The following is a 27,367-nucleotide window of genomic DNA, read 5'->3' as shown; positions in this document are numbered from 1 at the left end:
TATAGTGAATACAAAAGTGACAGGCTAGGAAGTATTGAAGGGGGGCCATCAGTAGCTTAACCACTTCCCATCTGGCCCATGTATATGAACAGCCAGAAGGGGGCAGTGCAGGAGTGGGTTGCCTTTCATAAATGGCGCCCGCCATTTTGGACTGTGCGTGCTTCCTGGGAGCGTGCGGCACTGCAACACCAATCGCTGTACGGGACCTCTGTGTGAGGTCCCGATCATGTGATCACTGATTGGCCAATCAGTGATCACATGAACAGTAGTAAGCAAGATGTCACTTCTGACATCATTGCTTACTACGTGTGAAATCTGTGAATGATCACAGAGATCACATGGTACAAGGCTATTCACAACAGCCTTGTACCATGCGACAAGCTGTGACCAATCACAGCTCTCACAGTATTTCTCAATGGCTGCAAGAATGCAGCCAGAGAGAAGGAGAAATTATTGGTTTTACAGCCTTTATGCCATCCAAAGCAGTGTGCACGAGCTGACAGGGAGGAGAACTGTTTTGTTTACAAACAGTACTCCCCATCGGAGATGGTCGGCAATCACTGGGCGCCGGCAGGAAATCACCAGCCGGGAGTCGGTGATTGACATAGCCACCACCGCAAATGACGGAGCAGGTAGGGCGCACGTGCCCCCTACCCGGAATTGCAAAATCACATACGTGTGTATATATATATATATATATATATATATATGTGTGTGTGTGATTTTGCGCACCCGTCCCGCCCTGTAGCAGTATATCTGCTATAGTGCGGTCGGGAAGCAGTTAACTACCCCACACATACAATAACAAAAGCTGTCATTCCCGCATCATGCATGCATAGTTGTTTATAGTGTGGATGACCCCCTCCCCGCTGCGACTTCCAGCATGCTGCATCCAACTACCATAAGAGTACAAAGAGCTATTCTAGAATGCTGTCATAATGCGGCTCCGCTGGTCACCAGGCAGCTGTGGAGAAACATATAATTCTCCACAGTAGTTTTTTATTGAACTGACCAGTCGGCAGTGACGAAAATAAATATACGCGGTACACTGTGGAGATACAATAATTCACAGTCTACAACCCGAAGCCCCGCAGTGCCATTTTGCAATGGGTACAAGCTTCGGATTAGTAGCATTCAGCACAAAAATTCCAGCGCAGATCCTTTGCATCTTGTATGGCGGTGTGATCAATACTTTGATTAATGTGGGGCCTATTATAGAAGCGTAGCATCAGCAGAATGGAATTCTTTTCACTGTAATTATACAGCAGATTTAAAGGGAACATATATTTTACTTGAACGTACAGGGGCTCCTCGGGGTGAGTCAGTGATGGAAAGGGATTTGGGGGTACTTGATTTATCAACAGCATGCAATACCAACTTAATGCAAAATACTAATTTTTTTTTCAAATGAGCAAATATTCAAGAGCTAAATCCATTATTCTTTCCCTTTATAAACCTTTGGTTCAGCCTCATATTGCAGCTTTGGTTACCAATTCTCAAAAAGGATGTCCTTAAACTAGAAAGAGCCCAGACGGCATTACAAATTATAAGGGGGGTGGAGGACCTCATGTATTTGGAATCAAAGATCACATTTATTCACTCTGGAGAAGAGGCAATTAAAGTGTTACTAAACCCAGGACCCTGCATTCACTATATCTGGTCTCCCCGGACCCTGCATTCACTATATCTGGTCTCCCCGGACCCTGCATTCACTATATCCGGTCTCCCCGGACCCTGCATTCACTATATCCACTCTCCCCGGACCCTGCATTCACTATATCCGCTCTCCCCGGACCCTGCATTCACTATATCTGGTCTCCCCGGACCCTGCATTCACTATATCTGGTCTCCCCAGACCCTGCATTCACTATATCCGGTCTCCCCAGACCCTGCATTCACTATATCCGGTCTCCCCAGACCCTGCATTCACTGTATCTGGTCTCCCCGGGCCCTGCATTCACTATATTTGGTCTCCCCGGACCCTGCATTCACTATATCCGGTCTCCCCGGACCCTGCATTCACTATATCTGCTCTCCCCGGACCCTGCATTCACTATATCTGGTCTCCCCGGACCCAGCATTCACTATATCTGATCTCCCCGGACCCAGCATTCACTATATCTGATCTCCCCGGACCCTGCATTCACTATATCCGCTCTCCCCGGACCCTGCATTCGCTATATCTGATCTAACCGGACCCTGCATTCACTATATCCAGTCTCCCTGGACCCTGCATGCACTATATCCGGTCTCCCAGGACCCTGCATTCACTATATCCGGTCTCCCCGGACCCTGCATTCACTATATCTGGTCTCCCAGGACCCTGCATGCACTATATCCGGTCTCCCCAGACCCTGCATTCACTATATCTGGTCTCCCAGGACCCTGCATTCACTATATCTGGTCTCCCTGGACCCTGCATTCAGTATATCTGGTCTCCCTGGACCCTGCATGCACTATATTTGGTCTCCCAGGACCCTGCATGCACTATATCTGGTCTCCCCAGACCCTGCATTTACTATATCTGGTCTCCCCGGACCCTGCATTCACTATATCTGGTCTCCCCGGACCCTGCATGCACTATATCTGGTCTCCCAAGACCCTGCATTCACTATATCTGGTCTCCCCGGACCCTGCATTCACTATATCTGGCCTCCCAGGACCCTGCATTCACTATATCTGGTCTCCCCGTACCCTGCATTCACTATATCTGGTCTCCCCAGACCCTGCATTCACTATATCTGGCCTCCCAGGACCCTGCATTCACTATATCTGATCTCCCCGGACCCTGCATTCACTATATCTGATCTCCCCGGACCCTGCATTCACTATATTTGGTCTCCCCAGACCCTGCATCCACTATATCTGGTCTCCCGAGAACCTGCATTCACTATATCTGGTCTCCTGAGAACCTGCATTCACTATATCTGGTCTCCGAGGACTCTGCATTCACTATATCTGGTCTCCCTGGACCCTGCATTCACTATATCTGGTCTCTTTGGACCCTGCATTCACTATATCTGGTCTCCCCAGACTCTGCATTCACTATATCTGGTCTCCCCAGACTCTGCATTCACTATATCTGGTCTCTCCAGACCCTGCATTCACTATACCTGGTCTCCCAAAGTACACACATCATTGCAATTATTTTAGTAAATATAAACTGCTAAATACATGTTCTCATCAGCAGTTTTGTGACTTCTATCAGTGCCCAGCTGAGCACTGGTTAAAGCTTGTCGGAGGAGTTTTCTTTCTGCTCTAAGAGGATGCAGAACCCCTGACCTCTGTCTGGACAGTGTTGATTTGCCCTGTGCTGATCACATGCACTCTCCCAAGAAAAAAAAAAACCTCCCTAGCAATACACACTAAACTGAGCATGTGCAGAGTGGCTCTGCACGATATATCTTATCAGGAGTTTTCATTCTTCTCTGACTGTCCTATGAGGCTGCATAACCCCTGACCCTCTGTCTGGACAGTGCTGATTGGCCCTGTGTTGATAACATGCACCCTCTCAAAGAAAAAAAAAACCTCTCTAGCAATACACACTAAACTGAGCATGTGCAGATTGTCCCTACACGATATATTTTATCAGGAGTTTTCATTCTGCTCTAAGAGGATGCAGAACCCCTGACCTCTGTCTGGACAGTGTTGATTGGCCCTGTGCTGATCACATGCACTCTCCCAAGAATAAAAAAAACCTCTCTAGCAATACACACTAAACTGAGCATGTGCAGATTGTCTCTACACGATATATCTTATCAGGAGTTTTCATTCTGCTCTGACTGTCAATGTACATTGTAACCAATCAGCTTCAGTTAAGCTTTGACAATAAAACCTGGAAGCCGATTGATTTCTATACAGAGCTGCACCAGTTCTAGTAAAACTCCCCCTTACTGTCCCGCGCCCATCCTTTTTATTTATCGGATTTTAGTTCTGTTAAATGCAGAGACTCAACATCACATGTAGGCTTTAGCTAGGGTGGTCTGTTTTTTTAGGAAGCCTCCCAGCAGCCATGATCTGCCTGCCATGCACAGAAAAGCACAGAGACCCTGTGATGATCTCAGTGGGTCTAAAAGAAGGTATATAATAAAAATAGAAAGGTTTTGTTTAAAAAAAATGTCAATAAAGGCAACCTATATGCTCATTAAACTTCAAACCAAGAAAGGCTTTTATGTTTACTGATAGAGCACTAACATAGTTAGTCTGGCTGAAAAAAGACAAAAGTCCATCCACCTCAACCATTAAAAAAAAAAAGTTATAATCGTATACCCACAGTTGATCCAGAGGAAGGCAAAAAAACAGCAAAGCATGAAAATGTTAACTCTGTTGCCTGAGAAGTGCTATTAGCTGAGAGTGTGGATAAATTCAAAAACTTTAAGATCTCTTTAATGTAACAAAAAAAAACTTTAAGATACCCTAGGCACCATAATATACACTCTTAAGACTAGGTTCACACCTATGCATGTTGCGTTTGACCCGTTTCTGCATTTTTGCACCTGGTTTTTGCCGCGTTTTTTTTTTCATGTATTTTTTTTTCTTGTTGCTAGGCAAATTTAAAACGCAAAACACATCAAAAACGAATACAAAATGCAGTAAAAAATGCAATACATGCTTTTCTGCAGTGTTGCCATTGAAGCCTATAGATCTAAAAACGCAACTTTTTGCGTTCAAAAAAGTCCCTGACACTGAATGTTTTTGGCTTTTGAGGTTTTTTCTGTACAGCCAGTAAACCCCCCAACATGTTATCCTATGTGTCCATACACACATAGACTGTAATCAATGTTTTTTTGGCTGGAAAAAAACCCAGGACTAGTGGATTGCTAGAGGAGTTTTTTAGCTGTAAAAACGCTCTAACACTGTAAAACGCAGAAAACCAGCATTTTTGGACTTTCTTTGACCAAAAATTTTTTTTATTTTTTGGTAAAAAAAAAACACTACAAACGCAAATGAGGAAAAATGCGTGAAAATGCTGCAAAAGGCTGCAGATGCTAATGCAAAAAAGCTGAGTTTTTTAGCTGTAAAAACGCTGTAACGCTGAAAAATGTGGTAAAACTCAGCAAACCGGTGTTTTTGTACTTTTTTTGACCAAAAATATTTTTCTTTGGTAAAAAAAAGCTAAAAAACACAAATGCAGGAAAACGCCACAAAACGCTAATGCAAAAACGCTTAAAAAGCTGTAAAAAAAAAGCTGAGTTTTTTTAGCTGTAAAAACCCTCTGATGCTGAAAACCGCGTCAAGACACGGTAAAACGCGGCAAACCGGCGTTTGTGGACTTTTTTTGTTAAAAAAATGCTAAATTGGTGGTTTTATTGCGCTGCCTACCTTCCTGCCTACCTTACTAATGTATTTAACTTTTATGTTCTACATAACTGTACCTTTTTGGACAGAATATTACAGATGTGCCTTTTGTTTCTGTTGTATGTTATACCTTATGCTGTTAAGCTATTTTTGCAGCCTATTTCTTAATAAATAAAAATCATTTATAAACAAAAAAAAACGCTAAAAACTGCAAACACAGAAAAACGCAGCTAAACGTGGAAAAATGCCGCTAAACGCTAATGCAAAATTCCGCTGAAAATCTCACGTTTTTAATGTGACTTTACACCGCTAACAGTATCAGCATTATTAAAACACGCCGTGTGCGTGGAGCCTCAAGGTCGTGGTGTCCTTGTGGTTTGATTTCTATGTGTATAAATGTGGATACCATGTACAGTACTTGCAGCTCACAGGCATATGGGCAGCACAGTGGCTAAATGGTTAGCACATCTGCCTGGCAGTACTAGGGTCATTGGTTCGAATCCCGACCACAGCACCACCTGCCTGGAGTTTGCATGCTCTCCCTGTGCCTGTGTGGGTTTCTTCTGGGTACTCCAGTTTCCTTCCACATTCCAAACACATGCTGGTAGGTTAATTGGCTCCTGTCTAAATTGGCCCTAGTATGTGTATGTATGAATGTAAATTAGGTACCTTAGATTGTACACCCCTTGAGGGTTAGGGACTGATGTTAATGTACAATATATATGTAAAGCACTGCATATATTGATGGCACTACATCTGGAAGAGTTAACAAAAATTTGGTACATGTAATAATTTGTGAAAATAGTGAAGGTATAAGACCAGCAAACTGCGCTAAATGATTAATAATTTATAGTTTATCACTTCTATATCATATCTGTGTATAAACCACTATGCTGCCACTTTAAAATATAATAAACAAATATAATAAAAAAAAACTTCAAAAAAGTATTCCGGTGGCGCATAAATCAATTATCAGTATAAAAAATTACTTATAAAAAAAAATATATATAAATTATATACATAATAAATAATATTTGCCACATAAAAAATATTAGTGGTGTAACAATAATTAATAATTGATGATATTCCAAACGAAAAGTCCAAATAACTCAGTCCAGGAAACGATCACCCCGTGAAAAAAATATAAATGTATAAATATGCAATGCTCCCTTTTCTGGTGTGCACTCACCAAAACGTGTTGCCTCACACTCTCATGGTTGGCACACTAGGCTTTAATAGACGATTTTCCAAGAAATGAATCAGACCACTTGTGATATTTTATTCTCCTTAATCTTGAGATATTGGAATCCCAGGACAAACGCTCCTGAACTCCAGCATACACATTCCTCCTCCCAATGCTCCACACAGAGTCTGCAGTCCTTGCTGCTTGGCAGACAGAGCAGCCTGCTAACGTGATAGCCACATGGGGAATGGAGCCACCCAGTAAATATCTTAGGCCCCATGTACACGGGACACTTCTGAATGATGGAAACTGACTGCTGGAAAACGTAAGTTAAAAAACGTCTGTTTAGCCACGTTTGCATAAAGCGATTATGCACATTTATGTGCATTTGAGTTTAGAAGCGTTTTTTAAACATAAGCACAGGAGAACCTCCCAAATGCCCAGAATGCACTGAAAAGTGGTAAATTATTAACTATTTCAGACTGTTTCAGAGAAATACAGAGAGTAGAAGCAGAGACAGCAGTATGTGTTGAGATTAGCTTAGGTGTGAGTTGCTAATTAACATTTCTTTTGTTTCCAAGGGTGGGTTTCTGGTGGAGTGAGTCATTAAGGCCACCTGGCAGGGGGTCTTCATGAGGAATTTGAGGTGTGAATGGTCATTAACATATCTTTTGTGTCCAATGGTGTGATAGGTGTCTGGTGGAGTGAGTCATTAAGGCCACCTGGCAAGGGGTCTTCATGAGGAAATTGAGGTGTGAATGGTCATTAACATATCTTTTGTTTCCAAGGGTGGGAGAGGTCTGAGGTGCGAATTGGTCATTACAATGTGTGACAAGCTTGGTAGGAACATCCTGTGTTCAGTGTTTTGTCCATTTGAGTACCTTGAAAATGCTTCGCATGCATTTTTTATGATGAGAAAAGGCTTTGGACAGCATTGGGAACTGGAAGAGTTAAAAAAAATTTGCAAATGCTTATAAATGCGATGCACTGCAATTAGCTGCGTTTTGCGTTTGAAACGCTGATAAAAATCAACTGCTGAACGCAAGTTTTCTGCGTTCGGAAAAAAGACTGTAAACTCAAATGCCTGTAAATGACTGTAAAGGACGATGTGTACATGGACACATAGGAAAACATTAGGGGGAGTTCAGGGGCTGCTGGAAAAAAACAGCTCCTAAGCGTGAGTTTATTAGCTACAGTGTACATGAGCCCTTATTCTGAAGAAATAGCTGTGCTATTATTTATATATATATATATATATATATATATATATATACAGTGTGTGTATATATATATATATATATATATATATATATATATATAATTATTTTTTTTTAATTTATAAGGAATGTTTTATACTGATAATTGATTTATGCGCTGCCGGAATACTTTTTTGAAGTTTTTTTGCATATGTAATAATTTATGTTGTGAAAGATACGTTGTTGGCTTCTCTCTCGCTAACTATTTTCTGTTCCCTCCACAGTTTGAAGGCAAGACGTCATTTGGGATGTCAGTGTTTAACCTGAGCAATGCCATTATGGGTAGTGGGATCTTAGGTCTGGCCTACGCAATGTCCAACACAGGAATCATTCTTTTTGTGTGAGTACTCCTTCCCTTCTAACGGTTCCCTGTTTCCTGGCACAGATCCAGGTTCCTATCAGTTTGGGAAAGTCCTTTCCATGAACAGCTTCTGTCAGAGTAATAGCCCTAAACAGCTGCCGTTGGAGAGATTGCAGGCTCATATTCCCACACTGAGAACAGCCTGGACTCAGTATACAGACAAGCCTGGATTATATACATGCACAAAGACCACCTTACATAGCACAGTATACTGACCACTTATGTAATTAAAGTGCAATGCTAGGAAAACATAAAAACACCAATTGCTTCTCTTATAAAATCTTGCAAACCTTCACAAAGTTATTTCTTTTTAATTCAGTTAATGTGATGATTGAAATATTTCTTCATATTGAGTGTACCCCACACCAAGTGAAAAATGAGATCAGGCTTGCGGTGAAGTTGGCTGCTCTGTTGGCTGGTGGGTGGGATGGGGAGGTGTGTTGCTGGAGATTACAGGAGGGAAAGAACTTGCGGTAAGCATATCGTAGTTAAAAACTGCAATTAGACTAAACCCACTTCCAATATAATACTGCTGCTGCCATGAAATGTGTTCCCACATAGACAGATATACTGTATAGACCAGTGCTGACGTATTGTACACCGCGTTACAATTTATAATGTGCAATCCTCATAATAAAGTGCATGTGCAATTATAGATCAACTCCCATATAACTTCTTATAAAGCGCATAGAATACCCACAGTGCATTACAATACAATCACAATGTGTTCATCTTGCAACATGGTCATTAACCCCTTGACACCGAGCGCACGCAAATATGTGGCCTCTCGGCGTCTGGGCCTTGACACTGAGTGGCCGTATATTTGCGCCCAATTAGAAAATACATATGTGCTGAGAGAGCACGCCCTGTGCGCTCCCAGCACATATGTCCATGACTCACGGAAAGGTCCCGGTCTCCCTTTAGATCAGGACCTTTTCCGTTCATGTGACCACAATGACGGCACATCACGGCGGTCAAATGACCCTAAAACCCCGTCCACCTTACAGCTTCTGAAACTCTTAAAGGGCCGGCCCCAAGGGGTGTTAAAGTCCTTGTATTATGTATAAATTCCACTTAAAGTGGAGCTCCACCCAAAAGGGGAAGTTCCGCTTTAAGGACTGCTCCCCATTAAGGATTGGCACCTCTGGGGGGGGTGGGGGGGGATCGGGTACCCGAATTTGACAGGTACCAGCTCCCACTTCCGGTCCAATCACCTAGGCGATTGGCAGCAGAAGGTGTCCTCCCTCCCTGTAGTCTTTTGGGACACGTGACAGGTCCCAGAAGACTGCAGGACCATTCATGAAGCACAGCCTTACGCGCGCATGCGCAGTGGGTACCCGGCTGTGAAGCCGCAAGCTATCACAGCCGGATGCCCACACTGAAGATGCCGGCCTCCTTGAATACAGGACGGCCTGTAAAACGGGCTGCGGGGGACACACCACGGGACCGAGGGACAGGTAAGTGGCTGTTTTTTAAAAGTCAGCAGCTACAGTTTTTGTTGCTGCTTTTATTTTTTGACAACATGTGTGGAACTCCACTTTAACCACTTGTCCTCCTGAGGATTTACCCCCCTTCCTTACCAGGCCATTTTTTGCATTACGCCACTGAGTTATTTTAACTGACAATTGCGCGGTCATGCAACGCCACACCTACATGAAATTTACATCCTTTTTTTCCCACAAATAAAGTTTCTTTCGGTGGTATTTGATCGCCTGTGCGGTTTTTAGTTTTTGCGCTATACGCAAAAAAAGGCTGACAATTTTGAGGGAAACAAACTATATTTTGGGCTTTTTGCTATAAAACATGTCCAATAAAAAAAATTTAAAAAATCAAATTTCGTCATAAACTTAAGACAAAATGTATTCTGCTACATGTCTTTTAATTAGTTTACATGAAAGTTATAGCGTTTACAAATGGCGGTATAGATACTGGGATATTTTTTTTCCTTACTAGTAATGGCGGCAATCAGCGACTTTTAACCAGACTGCGGAGGGCATTCTGACACTGGGGGACGAACTAACTTGGTGACATCCCCAGTAACACCAATACAGTGATCAGTGCTAAAAAACAACACTGACACTGTACCAATGGCACTGGGAAGGAAGGGGTTAATGTGAGGGGCGATCAAAGGGTTAACTGTGTGTAGGGAGTGTTTTACTAGGGGGCTGGGGGAGGGGGTGTGCTTCACTGTTAGCACACTGATCGGGATGGCTGTGCTGTTCACAGCCATCCAGAGCAGTGTGTCTGAGCTAACAGGGAGGAAGACTGTTTGTAAGCAAAACAGTCTTCCTCCCCGTCGGTGACTGTCGGTAATCACCAGGCGCCAGCAAGTAATCACTGGGCGGGACTGGGTGATTGACATCCGCAGCTGCGAACGGCAGTGCGTGCATGGCGCGCGTGGCTCGCATGCGCCCCCTACCCAGAAATGCAAAATCACGTATATATACGTGATTTTGCTCACCTGTGCCGCCGTGTAGCAGTATATCTGCTATACGGCAGTGAGTAAGTGGTTAACAAGGTCATTCAATTCTTATAACCATTCATGCATGATTGAGTAGACATGAATTGATTTTTTACATTCAATGTGTGTTTAAAGCACAAGATTTCAGATTTCCATTGCATTAACCATGTAATGTTTTATATATATATATATATATATATATATATATCTATATATATAAATTCTGTGCTCAGGTGCAATCCTGTAATCTCTGCGTAGCGCACTTCTGAGTCCTGTAATCTCTGCGTAGCGCACTTCTGAGTCCTGTAATCTCTACGTAGCGCACTCCTGAGTCCTGCCCCTGTATATAGTGTACCCCTTAGTCCTGCCCCTGTATATAGTTTACTCCTGAGACCTGCCCCTGTATATAGCGTACTCCTGAGACCTGCCCCTGTATATAGCGCACTCCCGAGTCCTGCCCCTGGATATAGCGCACTCCCGAGTCCTGCCCCTGGATATAGCGCACTCCCGAGTCCTGCCCCTGGATATAGCGCACTCTTGAGTCCTGCCCCTGTATATAGCGCACTCTTGAGTCCTGCCCCTGTATATAGTTTACTCCTTAGTCCTGCCCCTGTATATAGTGTACTCCTGAGACCTGCCCCTGTATATAGTGTACTTCTGAGTCCTGCAGTCTGTACGTAGTGCACTCCTGAGTCTTGCCCCTGTATATAGCGCACTCCTGAGTCCTGCCCCTGTATATAGCGCACTCCCGAGTCCTGCCCCTGGATATAGCGCACTCCCGAGTCCTGCCCCTGGATATAGCGCACTCCCGAGTCCTGCCCCTGGATATAGCGCACTCCCGAGTCCTGCCGCTGTATATAGCGCACTCCCGAGTCCTGCCGCTGTATATAGCGCACTCCCGAGTCCTGCCGCTGTATATAGCGCACTCCCGAGTCCTGCCGCTGTATATAGCGCACTCCCGAGTCCTGCCCCTGGATATAGCGCACTCCCGAGTCCTGCCCCTGGAAATAGCGCACTCCCGAGTCCTGCCGCTGTATATAGCGCACTCCCGAGTCCTGCCGCTGTATATAGCGCACTCCCGAGTCCTGCCCCTGGATATAGCGCACTCCCGAGTCCTGCCCCTGGAAATAGCGCACTCCCGAGTCCTGCCCCTGTATATAGCGCACTCCCGAGTCCTGCCCCTGTATATTGCGCACTCCTGAGTCCTGCCCCTGTATATAGCGCACTCCTGAGTCCTGCCCCTGTATATAGCGCACTCCTGAGTCCTGCCCCTGTATATTGCGCACTCCTGAGTCCTGTCCCTGTATATAGCGCACTCCTGAGTCTTGCAGTCTGTACATAGCGCACTCCTGAGTCCTGCCCCTGTATATTGCGCACTCCTGAGTCCTGCCCCTGTATATTGCGCACTCCTGAGTCCTGCCCCTGTATATTGCGCACTCCTGAGTCCTGCCCCTGTATATTGCACACTCCTGAGTCCTACCCCCCTATATAGCGCACTACTGAGTCCTGCCCCCGTATATTGCGCACTCCTGAGTCCTGCCCCCCGTATATAGCGCACTCCTGAGCCCTGCCCCTGTACACAGTGCACACCTGAGTTCTGCACCCTGTTTGTATCACACTCCTGAACCCTGCACTCTGTATGTAGTGTGCTTCTGAAGCCTGTGCATAATGCACTCTTGATATTAACAATGCCTATGTAAGGCCATCCCATTGTTAGTGCAATTCAGCCACACCTATCTTTCATTCAGTGTGCTCTTCCCCTGGGGGGGGGTTGCAGTGGGGGCGTGGTTGAGTTCCTGCACCTGGGTGTGGGTGACACCATCAAGTGCACTGTGGGAGACTTGACAGTAGAGAGCCCGACCTGCTAGTCTGCCCAGTGTCTACTGCTCTGTTCTGCTCCTGCTGTCACTCTGCAGCAGCAGGACAGAACACTGTGGCAGGCTGGGAAGAAGCGCCACAGCAGTGCGATGAAACACGCTGTGTGTCACCACCCCCGAGCAAGGGGGGTGACACCATGTTTTACCGCACCAGGTGACACCAGCCCTGGTGACGTCACTGCTTGTAGTTCTTCAGCAGCTAAAGGGCTGCAGATTGCAAATGCTTGTTTTGAACGTTAAAATTTGTCTTTGGTCTTCTCTATAGGATCCTTTTAATATGCATTGCTCTCTTGTCTGCTTATTCCATCCACCTCCTCCTCAAGTGTTCAGGTGTCGTTGGTAAGTGGCTTTCTTATTTTTCACTATTTATTCTTTATACCCCGTACTGCCTCTTCTGTACACAGTGCTGTTGCCATTTACATCAGTGTCTTTCCTTAAGAAGCTCACACTCTAATGCTCCACCAGTTCTATACACAGACATGCACAACGTAAGGTCAGTTTTGGGTGGAAGCTGTATTTTGTGGGATTTTTGAGGATATTGGAGTAATTGAGAGTAATTGAGAGAAAGACAGAAGGACTAACTTCACGACATTTGTGTCCTTAAGCAGGACATCAGCCAAGGTTGCTAACAATTGTGAAAGCATGCTTCCGTATATAACCAAAATATCACTTTTATTATGGGACATCATAAATGAAACCTCTGTCAATTTCTATTGCACAGACAGCGTATCCAACAGGCACATTCCCATCACTTCCAGTGTGGTCACTGGGACAGGAATGAAGGTAAACCTCCCTAAAAGGGAACACAGGCAGCTTTAGAGACAGAAATTCGAACCCTTTCTTATTCCATCCAATTATTTGGCTGGGATTTTACTTGAACTCGGAGTTCTACATTTAGCTTGGATTTGTTTTTGAATCTCAGTAGGGCCCATTAACACCTGTTTTGTCTCTCCAATCTAAGCGTTGAAAGTGTGATCTCTATAACTTACAGTTGTGATGAGATAGCGATAACTCCAATCTTAGTTGAATAACACAGGCAGTGACTCGATCTAAATGACACCTTGTAGATCTTGTGAAGTTTATTCCATAAACTGAGAGAATCTTACAACAATGAACATTGGATAGGTCAAAAGATCATAATGTGATCTGCTTCATGACATGAGGCTAGAAGCTGAAATGCATTACTGGGAAAATGGGTGGACTATCTATACAGCATGAACTAAACCAGAGCAAAGGGAGGAGCATAGAAAAAATACAAAGAACACTTAAAGGCATATGACAGTCACGTGAAACATGGCAACACCTCTAAAGTGTGGAACTCCAACACAAACCCAACAGACATTCAACACCTATGTAAAGTAGCATACTACAACACGCATTTTGGATTGAACAAAATGGTGCATGCCTGTTTTTTTGTCCATGTGGTACGTTGGCATCCTATTTATTTGGATGGACTGCCATAAAGCGCAATTAAACTCACCAGTTAAACTTTGTCTAATCTGAAAGTGACCATAAATACTGTCCATGGATCCTACTCAGGTCACTCAAATCTGTTTTCTTCCCTCTTTGCCTCTTTCTGATGTGGACTAGCGTATGTGCACAGTCCGCTGCACTCCTAGCGTCTCAACAGTGCGTTGATTCAACCATCTTGCTGGAAAGACAAAAGGTACCCAGGCACCCACTCTGGCATAAGTGCAAGTTCCATCCTGACATGCCTTTTCTGCTCTCCATAAGCAGTTGGCACCAAAGAAGATGGCACTGGCTTTGGTGGGCAGAAGAATGCTGGGGCCTGAAGTTCAAATCTAAGTCTTAGGGTAACCAAAGCAATGCTTGCAAACTGAAACTTAGATTTGGAAATGTTTAAGTTTTTTTCGCAAATGCTTGTTGAGTTTAGTTTCACTTTGACGCAATGCATGGTAACACACAACATAACGCGGGGCACCAGAATGGCAAAGTATGACTGTGCCCATGGGACACTTAGAGGACCCTCTGGAACAAGGTTTATTGATTGACACTGAGATCATCAGAATTACTGCAGTTCACAGACAGTTGGATCACTGTTAATATTGTCTGGTCCAACACCTAGTATTTGTTATACATTTGTTCAGGGTTTAGTGGAGATCCCTATGAAGCATCTCACATCTAGCCATACCTTTCTTACATTCACTCTTCCTGAGCTTCCTGCTCCTTCTACAGATATACTCACCCCCTCTTCTTTTCCCCATTTACACACTCAGTACACCCAGTGACCATTTCCCATCAATTTCCTCTCCAACTTTTTCCTCCTGATCAGGTATGCGTGCCTATGAACAGCTTGGCATGAGAGCATTTGGACCCGTGGGGAAGATTATGGCAGCATTGATTATAACCATCCATAATGTCGGCGGTAAGGAATATATTTCCCTTCTATACTCTGTTTTTTTTTATATAATTTATTTTTTATTGGACATCTTTTTATGTCCTTTTCCAACTTTATAAAGTTCCATTACCTTGTTACGCAGGACTTTTGACAGTTCTTTTCTGATCCCCATGGCTCAGTATCTAGCCTAGTCAGTGCTTCCATGTAAGAGCTAACAAACTCATTGACTATTTATACACTGACACTAATTGCAATTTAAAAAGCCACAGATGTGGGACATTAACCTCTAATTGGCATTTTAACCCGTGTGTGTCACCTTGTGTGTCTGTACCAAGGCCAAACATTCCAGGGGATGTAAACTTTTGATCCGGGCCATTTGGGTGATTTCTATTATCATTATGATTTAAAAAGGAGCCAAACAACTATTTGATAATAAATGGCTTCATATGATCATCATCCTTCAATAAAAGAGCATTTTTTGGCATGATCAGTCATATTTTCAATATCAATGTCAAAATTTCACAATTTCTGCCAGGATATGCAAACTTGTGTCCATTTACATCCATTTTTCATCCGTTACATCCGTTTTTCATCCGTTCCATTTTTTTGCAACGGAAGAAGAATAGGGTTTTCTTCCATTCAAAAAACGGATGTTAACAGATGTGGACTTTAATGGATGTAAACAGATGATCATCCGTTTACATCCGATAGTCCATAGAAATACATGGGTGTCCATTTTTCATCTGTAAACGGACAGATGAGAAACGGACATACGGAACACTCATGTGAAAGGGGCCTAACTTGCAATGCTGAAGATTAAAAAAACAGCGGTTGGTGTGTTGGACTGCATAGGACAAATACAATGTTACAGATGTACCGCATTGTCTCTGTAGAATCATTTTTCGTATCAGAAATAAGCATGCCTTTTATTTGTGCAATTTGCGAGGAATCATGTAACCCAACTTTTCCTTTCTATTTCAGCTATGTCCAGTTATTTATACATTATTAAGTACGAGCTGCCACTCGTCATCCAGACTTTCATGGGGTTGACAACGAAAACTGAGTAAGATTCTATTGGGTTGTACACTTATATGTGTGTGTGTGAGTGTGTGTGTGTTTACCTGACTCACCGTTATACATTCCCACTGTCTGAATCCCTTCTCCTCCACAGGGCTTGGTATTTACAAGGTAACGTGCTCATCATCATTGTCACAATCTCCGTCATTCTCCCCCTCGCTCTCATGAAACATCTGGGTAAGACCCGATTCTAAGGACCTTGTCCAATCATGTGTAGAGTTCTCATAGCTAAGCAGCAATGGGTCAGAATTATCAAACTGAAATAAGGATCTCTGCTGTCCAGCACAACCAGATTCAGGCTGGCCATAGATGATGCGATCTTCTTTCCTCGCTCAATTCGCCCATCAACACTGACTGTCCCTCCCACAGGGCTAAAGTGTTCTGGCAGGAGGGCGTTGGGAGGTGTCCCTTCTGGGAGAACACAGTGACTATTGCTAGCGGCCATAGCTTCTAGAAATAATCGCATGTAAAAATCCAACATGTTGGTTGTACCCAAGTCGATCAATGGAACGACTTGGGTATAATCAGCCTGCCCATAGGTGGTTTAAATCTTGGCCTTTCCCTGCTGAACCAACCAAGATTTGAACCATCTACAGTCGGCTTAAGTGAAAAAAAGAATCTGATTGGTACCGAGGAACAATTCCCTTTCCAGGCACTTGGATAAAGAATGTCATGTGTAGATGTAGGAGATCAGCTACTTATGCAATAGCCATATGTGCTGGGTATACTATCTAATGCACACACTGTGCTGGGTGGTATGTCTTGCGTACAGACTGTGCTGGGTGGTAAGCCTTGTGTATAGACTGTGCTGTGTGGTATGTCTTGCGTACAGACTGTGCTGGGTGGTATGTCTTGCGTACAGACTGTGCTGGGTGGTATGTCTTGCGTACAGACTATGCTGGGTGGTATGTCTTGCGTACACTCTGTGCTGGGTGGTATGTCTTGTGTACACTCTGTGCTGGGTGGTATGTCTTGCGTACACTCTGTACTGGGTGGTATGTCTTGCGTACACTCTGTGCTGGGTGGTATGTCTTGTGTACACTCTGTACTGGGTGGTATGTCTTTTGCGTACACTCTGTGTTCGGTGGTATGTCTTGCGTACACTCTGTGCTGGGTGGTATGTCTTGCGTACACTCTGTGCTCGGTGGTATGTCTTGCGTACACTCTGTGTTCGGTGGTATGTCTTGCGTACACTCTGTGCTGGGTGGTATGTCTTTTGCGTACACTCTGTGTTCGGTGGTATGTCTTGCGTACACTCTGTGCTGGGTGGTATGTCTTGCGTACACTCTGTGCTCGGTGGTATGTCTTGCGTACACTCTGTGCTGGGTGGTATGTCTTGCGTACAGACTATGCTGGGTGGTATGTCTTGCGTACACTCTGTACTGGGTGGTATGTCTTGTGTACACTCTGTACTGGGTGGTATGTCTTGCGTACACTCTGTGCTGGGTGGTATGTCTTGTGTACACTCTGTGCTGGGTGGTATGTCTTTTGCGTACACTCTGTGTTCGGTGGTATGTCTTGCGTACACTCTGTGCTGGGTGGCATGTCTTGCGTACACTCTGTGCTCGGTGGTATGTCTTGCGTACACTCTGTGCTGGGTGGTATGTCTTGCGTACACTCTGTGCTGGGTGGTATGTCTTGCGTACACTCTGTGCTGGGTGGTATGTCTTGCGTACAGACTGTGCTGGGTGGTATGTCTTGCGTACACACTGTGCTGGGTCGAATGTCTTGCGTACACACTGTGCTGGGTGGTATGTCTTGCGTACACACTGTGCTGGGTGGTATGTCTTGCGTACAGACTGTGCTGGGTGGTATGTCTTGCGTACAGACTGTGCTGGGTGGAATGTCTTGCGTACAGACTGTGCTGGGTGGTATGTCTTGCGTACAGACTGTGCTGGCTGGTATGTCTTGCGTACAGACTGTTCTGTATGTTCCATTCATTGTACAGTCTTTACTAGGTGTTATATCCCGTGTACAGTCTGTGTTGTGTGTCATATTTAATATACAGTCTTTTCTGGCTACTATACCTGGTGTAAAGTCTTTGCTAGATGTATCTAATGCACAGTGTTAGCTGTGTGTAATGTCCAGTGAACAGCCTATGCTGGGTGCTACAGTATATCCAATGTACAGTCTGCATCATGTGTTATATCCAGTATATATATATAGAGTGCTATAAGGGGTGTATAGTTTGTATTGGGTACTTTATATAAAGTATATTTATTGCCTGATGTTATATCTAGTTTACATTGTTTTGCTAGTTGCTATATACAGCACATAGTTTGTGCTCTGTGTTTTATCCAGTGTGTAGTCTCTGTTGTTTTGTTTTGTTTTCATTTAGTGTACTGTATGTTATATCCAATGTACAGCCTGTGCTGGATGTTATAATTAGTCACAGTATGTACTGTGCATTATCAGGTGTACAGCCTGTGCTAGGTGTTACACTTGATGTACATTGGGTGTTGTATCTGTGCTGGGTGTTATATCTGTGTTGGATATTATATCTATGTTTGATGTTATATCTGTGTTGGGTGTTATATCTGTGTTGGGTGTTATATCTGTGTTGGATATTATATTTATGTTGGGTGTTATACAGGTGAAACTCGAAAAATTAGAATATCATGCAAAAGTTCATTTATTTCAGTAATGCAACTTAAAAGGTGAAACTAATCTATGAGATAGACTCATTACATGCAAAGCAAGATAGTTCAAGCCGTGATTTGTCATAAATGTGATGATTATGGCTTACAGCTCATGAAAACCCCAAATCCACAATCTCAGAAAATTAGAATATTGTGAAAAGATGCAATATTCTGGGCTCAAAGTGTCCCACTCTAATCAGCTAATTAAGCCATAACACCTGCAAAGGGTTCCTGAGCCTTTAAATGGTCTCTCAGTCTGGTTCAGTAGGAATCACAATCATGGGAAAGACTGCTGACCTGACAGTTGTGCAGAAAACCATCATTGACACCCTCCATAAGGGAAAAGTGTGGTAGAAACCAGATTTGGGTGCTTTTGGCAGTGTGGGCAGGTGCCAAGTCCTGCTGGAAAATGAAGTCCGCATCCCCATAAAGCTCGTCTGCGGAAGGAAGCATGAAGTGCTCCAAAATCTCCTGGTAGACGGCTGCGTTGACCCTGGACTTAATGAAGCACAGTGGACCAACACCAGCAGATGACATGGCTCCCCAAATCAACACAGACTGTGGAAACTTCACACTGGACTTCAAGCATCTTGCAGTGTGTGCCTCTCCATTCTTCCTCCATACTCTGGGTCCTTGGTTTCCAAATGAGATGCAAACGTTGCTCTCATCAGAAAAGAGGACTTTGGACCACTGAGCAACAGACCAGGTCTGTTTTTCTTTAGCCCAGGTAAGATGCTTCTGACGTTGTTTGTTGTTCAGGAGCGGCTTGACAAGAGGAATATGACATTTGAAGCCCATGTCCAGGATCCATCTGTGTGTGGTGGCTCTTGATGCACTGACTCCAGCCTCAGTCCATTCCTTGTGAAAGTCCCCAACACTTTTGAGTGGCCTTTTCCTGACAATCCTCTCCAGGCTGCAGTCATTCCTGCTGCTTGTGCACCTTTTTCTTCCACACTTTTCCCTTCCACATAACTTTCTATTAATGTGCTTTGATACAGCACTTTGGGAACATCCAACTTCTTTTGCAATTACCTTTTGAGGCTTTCCCTCCTTATGGAGGGTGTCAATGATGGTTTTCTGCACAACTGTCAGCTCAGCAGTCTTTCCCATGATTGTGATTCCTACTGAACCAGACTGAGAGACCATTTAAAGGCTCAGGAACCCTTTGCAGGTGTTATGGCTTAATTAGCTGATTAGAGTGGGACACTTTGAGCCTAGAATATTGCACCTTTTCACAATATTCTAATTTTCTGAGATTGTGGATTTGGGGTTTTCATGAGCTGTAAGCCATAATCATCACAATTATGACAAATCACGTCTTGAACTATCTTGCTTTGCATGTAATGAGTCTATCTCATATATTAGTTTCACCTTTTAAGTTGCATTACTGAAATAAATGAACTTTTGCACGATATTCTAATTTTTCGAGTTTCACCTGTATCTGTGTTGGATGTTATATCTGTGCTGGATATTATATCTATGTTGGGTGTTATATCTGTGTTGGGTGTTATATCTGTGCTGGATATTATATCTCTGCTGGGTGTTATATCTGTGCTGGATATTATATCTCTGCTGGGTGTTATATCTGTGCTGCTTGTTATACTTGGTATAACGTCTTTGCTGGGTGTTATATCTGTGCTGGGTGTTATATCTGTGCTGGATATTATATCTCTGCTGGGTGTTATATCTGTGCTGGATATTATATCTCTGCTGGGTGTTATATCTGTGCTGGATATTATATCTCTGCTGGGTGTTATATCTGTGCTGGATAATATATCTGTGCTGGATATTATATCTCTGCTGGATATTATATCTCTGCTGGGTGTTATATCTGTGCTGGATATTATATCTCTGCTGGGTGTTATATCTGTGCTGGATATTATATCTGTGCTGGATATTATATCTCTGCTGGGTGTTATATCTGTGCTGGATATTATATCTCTGCTGGGTGTTATATCTGTGCTGGATATTATATCTCTGCTGGGTGTTATATCTGTGCTGGATATTATATCTGTGCTGGATATTATATCTGTGCTGGATGTTATCTCTGTGCTGGATATTATATCTGTGCTGGATGTTATCTCTGTGCTGGATATTATATCTGTGCTGGATGTTATATCTCTGCTGGATGTTATTTCTGTGCTGGATATTATATCTCTGCTGGGTGTTATATCTCTGCTCGGTGTTATATCTGTGCTGGGTGTTATATCTGTGCTGCTTGTTATATTTGGTATAACATCTTTGCTAGGTGTTATGTCTGTGCTGGGTGTTATATTTTACAGTCTGCCCTTTCTTTTGTTTTTCTTTCATACATTTCATGTGAGAGAGTTTAGAATAGTTACAATATTTATGAAAATAAACTTTTTTTGTCTTTTCTCATACATTTTAGAGACAGGCCAACACTTAAAGCTGAACTCCGGGCTAAACAAAGATTGTCTAAATACAAAAACTTTTTGTATTCTTAAATCTTTTGTTTTTAACCAGTAAAAGATGGCTACTTAAAATTTCAAAAGTACAAAATATTGACAGCTGACAATAGTAATACAGTTCAAGTACCATACATTCGTATGATACGTACAGGAATGTATCTGTAGCATCTGTAAAAACCTAACTAAAGTCACAAATCGGTTAGAATAATCAGAAAATTATAAAGTTCTGATATACTGTATACCATCAGTGTGTACTGCAGGTCTTCAAGGCTCATGAGAAAAGAGAAAAAGTAAAAAAGGAAGGGGGATGAAGAATCTTACTTAAATATTGATTCCGTTTGTGTATTTGGTTAGATATGTGCAGTAATTCAGCATGAGACAGCTCCTGCATTTTGTGTTGGAGCTTCCTGTAATAAAGACCGGTCACTGCTGCTGTCTCTTCTTGTGCAGGGTGGCTGGTCTTGTCTCCACCCCCTCCTGTAGTTCCTGCAGGCAGCCTGTAGTGGGTGGGACCTGCTGGACCCCTCCCACAGTTGTGCTCTTTGCTCAGGCTATGTAAAGCATAGTGATGATGTCTCAAACACATTTACAAATGAATGCCTTGGTTTGCAAATGCATTTGATGTACACAAAGTGGACTCATATCCTTTGTGGATATTGAGTAACCTATTTCTATGAAATGTTTTATGCCCGGAGTTCAGCTTTAAAGTGTGTGAATGAATCCTTATATGCTAATAATCCTTCTATCTCTTTCAGGTTATCTGGGATACACAAGTGGCTTCTCTCTAAGCTGTATGGTTTTCTTCTTGAGTGTGGTAAGCTTGAATTTTTGACTTTTACAACAAACTTTTTAGTTCTCTTATATCTCTGAATAGTATTTGTTCATCTCCTCCAGCTTCCACTGTAGAATTTCGATTCTCTCTGTCCCATCCAGGAGTCTTGGAGCAATTCAAGACTATAGCACATTGACGGCCGGGCGGAACACTTGCCGTTGTGACTGGGCGTCATATGATGTCCTGTCAAAACAAGCCACTCACGCGGTCACGGGGCCGCACGATCTGTCACAGTCTGTGTCCACGGGACACAGCCGATGACATATCACTACACCGGCCCGTTGTCAGTGTCATGTGACCGCCGTGACCAATCATAGCAGATCACATGTCAATTGTATACAATGGATGGCTTCCTGTCATACCATCCATTGTATACAATTATGTTGTTAGCTGTGACTGATCAAGGCAGTCACATGATACAGACAAGGCCAATCACAGCCCATCTGTATCATGTGATCAGCTTTGCCCAATCACAGCTAATCACAACAAAAGACTGAATGAATCAGTTTATTTATTTCAGGTACTTATATAGCGCCGTCAATTTACGCAGCACTTTACACATATATATTGTACATTCCCGTCAGTCCATCAGTCCCTAACCCTCAAGGGGTGTACAATCTAAGGTCCCTTACTTACATTCATACATACACATACTAGGGACAATTTAGACAGGATCCAATTAACCTACCAGCATGTCTTTTGAGTGTGGGAGGAAACCGGAGTACCCGGAGGAAACCCACACAGGCACAGGGAGAACATACAAACTCCAGGCAGGTGGTGCCATGGCTGGGATTCGAATCGACGACCTGCCAGGCGGAAGTGCTAACCATTTAGCCACTGTGCTGCCCATAGTTTCATTCAGTAACAATGATTGCAAATATCAATGAAATACATAGGTAATAATCATAATGTGTTAAAAAAAAAATCCTGATCACTTGCCCAGAGTAGGTCAATGTTACTATGGTAACATTGTATTGCTTTGGTCACAGTGTGCTGAAAAATAAAATGGTAAAAAAAAAAGAAAAAATGTAATAATAAATAATAGAAACATTTGAAAAAAAAATACAAATGCAATTATTATTGTTGTTTGCACCAAGAAATGTAGCAGAATACATTTGACCTAAATTTATGAAAATGTTATTTATTTGCAAAATTTTATAAAAGAAACAAAGAAAAGTGTGTTTAGCAAAAAATAAAAAACTCAGTGGTGATCAAATACCACCAAAATAAGCTCTATTTGTGTGAAAAAATGATAAAAATGTCATATGGGTACAGTGTTGCATGACCGCGAAATTGTCATTCAAAGTGTGACAGCGCTGAAAGCTGAAAATCGGCCTGGGCAGGAAGGGGGTATAAGTGCCCGGTATTGAAGTGGTTAAGCTCCTAATAGCTATTAGCAGCATATTTTTTCTGCTCCTAGAAGCTATATAGTGTTATCCTATGTGTCCATGTACACTATCTTAAGCTATTAGTATTTTTTGTGCTTCAACATCTAGGAGCAGAAAAAGGTTTTTGTAGAGTTTTTTGGAGCGTTTTTCCAGCAAAACGGGGGTAAAATAACAGGAGACCACTGTTGTAGACTAAGGGGTAGTGACCAAAACCAACTCCAAAAAATGCAACACTTGCCTTATATGATTCAGGATTAGTCTCAGAAGCAGTGTCTTAGCAGCAGGATGACCAGATGAAAATAAAGGAAAGAAGACCAAAATAAAAGATTGCAGACCTCATACCTAAGGACTGGTAAAAACAGCAACATATTATTCTTAGCAAATTAAAGCTAGCCTATGGATAACTAATGTTGTAGACCAGGGCTCTCCAAGCATTATAAACAAAGGGCCAGTTTACTGTCCTTCAGACTATAGGAGGAATAGTCTGTGACCAATGGGAGTAGAAAATGCCTCAGCTTCAGTGGGAGTAAACAATATATCATGCTTGGTGGTCAACGGGGGTAAAATAAAAATGACATAGTACCTGTGGTCAGTTGGAGGAGGAATAGCACTTGATCATTGGTATTAGTGGGAGGCATCATTATTCCCCATTGTTGATGTCAAAGGGAGGAATAGTGACCCACTGGTATCCGTGAGATTAATAGTGCCCCATCATTGGTATTAATGGGAAGAATAATGCACCATTGGTGATGTCAATGGGGGGGAATAGTGACCCATTATTGGTATCGGAAGAAATAATGCCCTATCGTTGGGGGTCAGTAAAAGGAATAGTGTCCCATCGCTTATATCAATGGGAGGAATTATGCCCCATTGTTGGTGTCAGTGGAAGGAATAGTGCCTCGTATCAGTGGAAAGTCTGGATAAGGTCAAGCAAACAGCCACATCCAGCCCGCAGGATGCAGTTTGGAGACCATTGTTGTAGACTAAGGTGTAGTGACCAAAACCAGCTCCAAAAAATGAAACATTTGCCTTATATGATTCTGGATTAGCATTGTGGATCACTTTTCTTGGGTTTCAGCCCTTTGCCTTCATGCCCTATTGATATCTCACACTTGTGTCCTGTGATCATTATGTTCAGGTCATGTACAAGAAGTTTGTAATACCTTGTCCCCTGAGCAACTCAACAACCACAGAGCACCACCTCTACACCAACGGTTACAATACAACTACTGTCAAAGGGGAGGAGTGCGCCACTAAGATGTTTACTCTGAACACTCAGGTATGTCTAAGTTTACCATTCCCCTACTAGTTTCATCTGTGACTGAATGCCAGGGAAAAGGAAACAAGATCCCAGTTTAGCCAGGCTAATGAATTCCCATTAGCTTCAGTTGGTTTACTGTAAACTACAGCCGAAACCTTTAATTTTTGCTTTTGATACTGAAGGGAAGGGCAAGGGTCTCTGATAGGCTTTGTTGCTGTCTGAGTCCATATTAGGGAGATTTACCCTCATTTCCTGTCAGGAGAGAAAGTAGTTGGTAATATCTCTCAAGGGGACATGGGCAGAGACAAAAGCACATTTTTAATAGAGCGTGAAAAAGAAAAATCTTCTCTTGTATTAAAAGAGGTATAGACTCCAGAGAGAGAGATATCATATTACCCCTGTACAAATCATTAGAAATACCTCATCTGGAATATGCAGTTCAGTTTTTGGCACCAATTCACAAAAAGAACATTGGGGAACTGGAGAAAGTACAGAGAAGGGCAACCAAACTGATAAGAGGCATGGAGGAGCTCAGCTATGAGGAAAGATTAGAGGAACGGAATTTATTCTCTTTTGAGAAGAGGAGATTAAGGGGGGATATGATCAACATGTATAAATACATCAGTGGTTCATATAGTGAACTCGGTGTAGAGCTATTCACCCTGAGGTCATCACAGAGGGCAAGGGAGCACTCTTTACGTCTGGAGGAAAAGAGATTTAATCTCCAAACACGGAAAGGTTTCTTCACAGTGACAGCTGTGAAAATATGGAATGGATTCCCTCTAGAGTCGGTTCTGGCCAGCTCAGTGGATTGCTTTAAAAAAGGCCTGGATTCTTTCCTAGATACACAGAATATAACTGGATACTAACATTTATAGGTATAGTTGATCCAGGGAATATCTGATTGCCTCTCTGGGGATCAGGAAGGAATTTTTTTCCCTGCAGGAGCAAATTGGATCATGCTTTGTTGTTTTTTTTTCCCTTGCTCTGGATCAACTGTGGGTGTAGGATTATAATTTTTTTTTTAATGGTTGAACTAGATGGACTTTTGTCTTTTTTCAGCAAGACTATGTAACTATGTAAACTTGTGACATTGGTTTTATAGCTATCCTTGCCGTCCTGTCCCAGTGACAACCACTACCCTATTTCTTGTACAGATGCAACAGGAAGTGAGGGTATATCTACCCAATGGGGTTACAGACAGAGACATACATTTTAACTCTTCCAATTCTATCCAAAACAAAACTAATGGCTGAAGTTAGTGGACCGAATATTAAAATTCACACTTAACATGAATCAATAAAGCAGAATTTTTTTCTTGCTAAAGCTGGCCAGCTTCTCCAGCTAAGCCTTGAAGCAAGGACAGAAGAAAGTCAGCTGCTGGCAATTGTATTCAGCAGCTGCTGAATACCAATAGTGCCCGTAGCACAAAAAAAAATAGCAGAGGGCAGACATGACTAGGTGAATAGGGTAGGACAGACAGTAAAAGGTTAAGGAAAGGTGGGAAGGCTTTTAAACATGTTAGGCTTACCTGATTGGTAATTGGTAATGGGTGGGCCTTTGGCACCTTTGGGAGCGGTGGAGGGTCGAATGATCCAGAAGTAGCAGTGGAAGAATAAACTTCCCTCCCACCCTCCCTTGGGGTTGTCTGGGTCTTCTAGTTCCCGGTTTGTTCTGGTTTTGGGGTGTTTGTTGGTCTTTGGAGGCGGCAAGTAATTTGAAGCTAAAGTGAATGGATGCGACTTATCGATGGTATGGTGTGCCTGGGTGCATTCCGGTTAACCAAGTTTTAACTGGAAGGTAGAGGTTGTGCAATGCAGATTGTGTGTTTTGTCTCTGAGCCGGTACGTTGTGGCTGAAGGCTTAGTATTAATATCATGGTTAAGGTTCCACAAGGGGAGATCGGTATTGTTTTGTGCCTTCTAAGACCAATAACTTTTTACTGTTATGTTTCTGTTTTAAGGAATGTTTTGTGTTGTTTAAGTTGAATTGTTAATAAAAGGCTGTGATGGCCATTTTACTCCAATGGTGGTTTGGTCTCCTTCATTGGTATAATTAGAGTTTGGCGGGGGGATATGGAATGAAAGAGAGCTGTGTAGCGGGTGGTTCAGTAGCCATGGTCTTAACTAGCACATCTATTCTACACTAGTCATGAACAGGGATTGTGACGGACTGGATGCAAGGGTTGCTCAGGTGAGAATTTTAGGACCAACTCCTTCGACTTCTTCAATTGACTTTTGTTGAGCAGGGAAGGAACTTTTGTTGAGCAGGGAAGGGTGCTTACAAGGTATGACCACAGTAAAAAAATGTTCCTTTCTTTGACCTAAAGGCATGAACCTTCATGATCTCCGGCTTCCTGAAGCATTGCTGGTGTCATTAGAGACTTTGAAGAGTCTGTTGTTTACAGTCAAGCAAACATGCAGTAGGATAAGAGGCCCAGTGAGGAACAACCATTGTATGGTGCCACTAAGCAAGGCAGAGGCTGTATATGTAAAGAGGAAATATGATGGTCCTCTTGTTCTTCTCTAAGAATACATTGCACAGAAACAAGTTGTTTTTTTTTTTTTTAAAAAAAACCTCATACTGATAGGATTATTAACATAAAACGAATATCTCTGTGGGCTGCAGTTTCCAAAAGTAAGTCCATTTTTCTATTTTATTTCAGACTGCATATGCCATCCCCATCGTTGCTTTTGCTTTTGTTTGCCACCCTGAAGTTCTGCCCATATACACCGAGCTCCGCAGGTAGGCAGCTGGGGTAAAGTGATAATGTGTTGATTGTGTTAGAGGATGTGGATCTATAATGGTCTAATGTGTGATACACCACACCAATGGCACAACTTCCATACACACACCACAACAGTACTCTAATATTTATTTATTTCAGGTACTTATATAGCGCCATCAATTTATGCAGCACTTTACATATATATTGTACATTCACAA

The 27,367-nt window shown here is 42.9% G+C and overlaps 1 protein-coding gene across 5 annotated transcripts in view; it reads left to right on the top strand.

The window, feature by feature from the left end:
* Nucleotides 1-27,367, top strand: part of SLC38A5 (solute carrier family 38 member 5) — a 147,759-nt gene that overhangs the window by 107,346 nt on the left and 13,046 nt on the right. For 4 of the 5 annotated variants that reach the window (XM_089675011.1, XM_089675010.1, XM_089675008.1 and 1 more), the window contains 8 exons: nucleotides 7,962-8,077; nucleotides 12,702-12,775; nucleotides 14,730-14,822; nucleotides 15,777-15,858; nucleotides 15,967-16,049; nucleotides 21,696-21,754; nucleotides 24,299-24,439; nucleotides 27,087-27,166. In XM_089675011.1, coding sequence (XP_089531137.1) covers nucleotides 7,962-8,077; nucleotides 12,702-12,775; nucleotides 14,730-14,822; nucleotides 15,777-15,858; nucleotides 15,967-16,049; nucleotides 21,696-21,754; nucleotides 24,299-24,439; nucleotides 27,087-27,166 — 728 coding nt within the window. Of the gene's footprint in view, nucleotides 1-6,684; nucleotides 6,807-7,961; nucleotides 8,078-12,701; nucleotides 12,776-14,729; nucleotides 14,823-15,776; nucleotides 15,859-15,966; nucleotides 16,050-21,695; nucleotides 21,755-24,298; nucleotides 24,440-27,086; nucleotides 27,167-27,367 lie in introns of those variants that run through there. The other variant, XM_089675012.1, reaches the window with a different exon arrangement.

The sequence above is a fragment of the Staurois parvus genome, unplaced genomic scaffold, assembly GCF_062004578.1.
Source record: "Staurois parvus isolate SC_StPar_1 unplaced genomic scaffold, SC_StPar_1.0 ptg000154l, whole genome shotgun sequence".
Taxonomy (NCBI): Eukaryota; Metazoa; Chordata; class Amphibia; order Anura; family Ranidae; genus Staurois; species Staurois parvus.
Note: the sequence above shows the minus strand (reverse complement) of the source record. Positions and strands in the feature narration are given on the sequence as shown.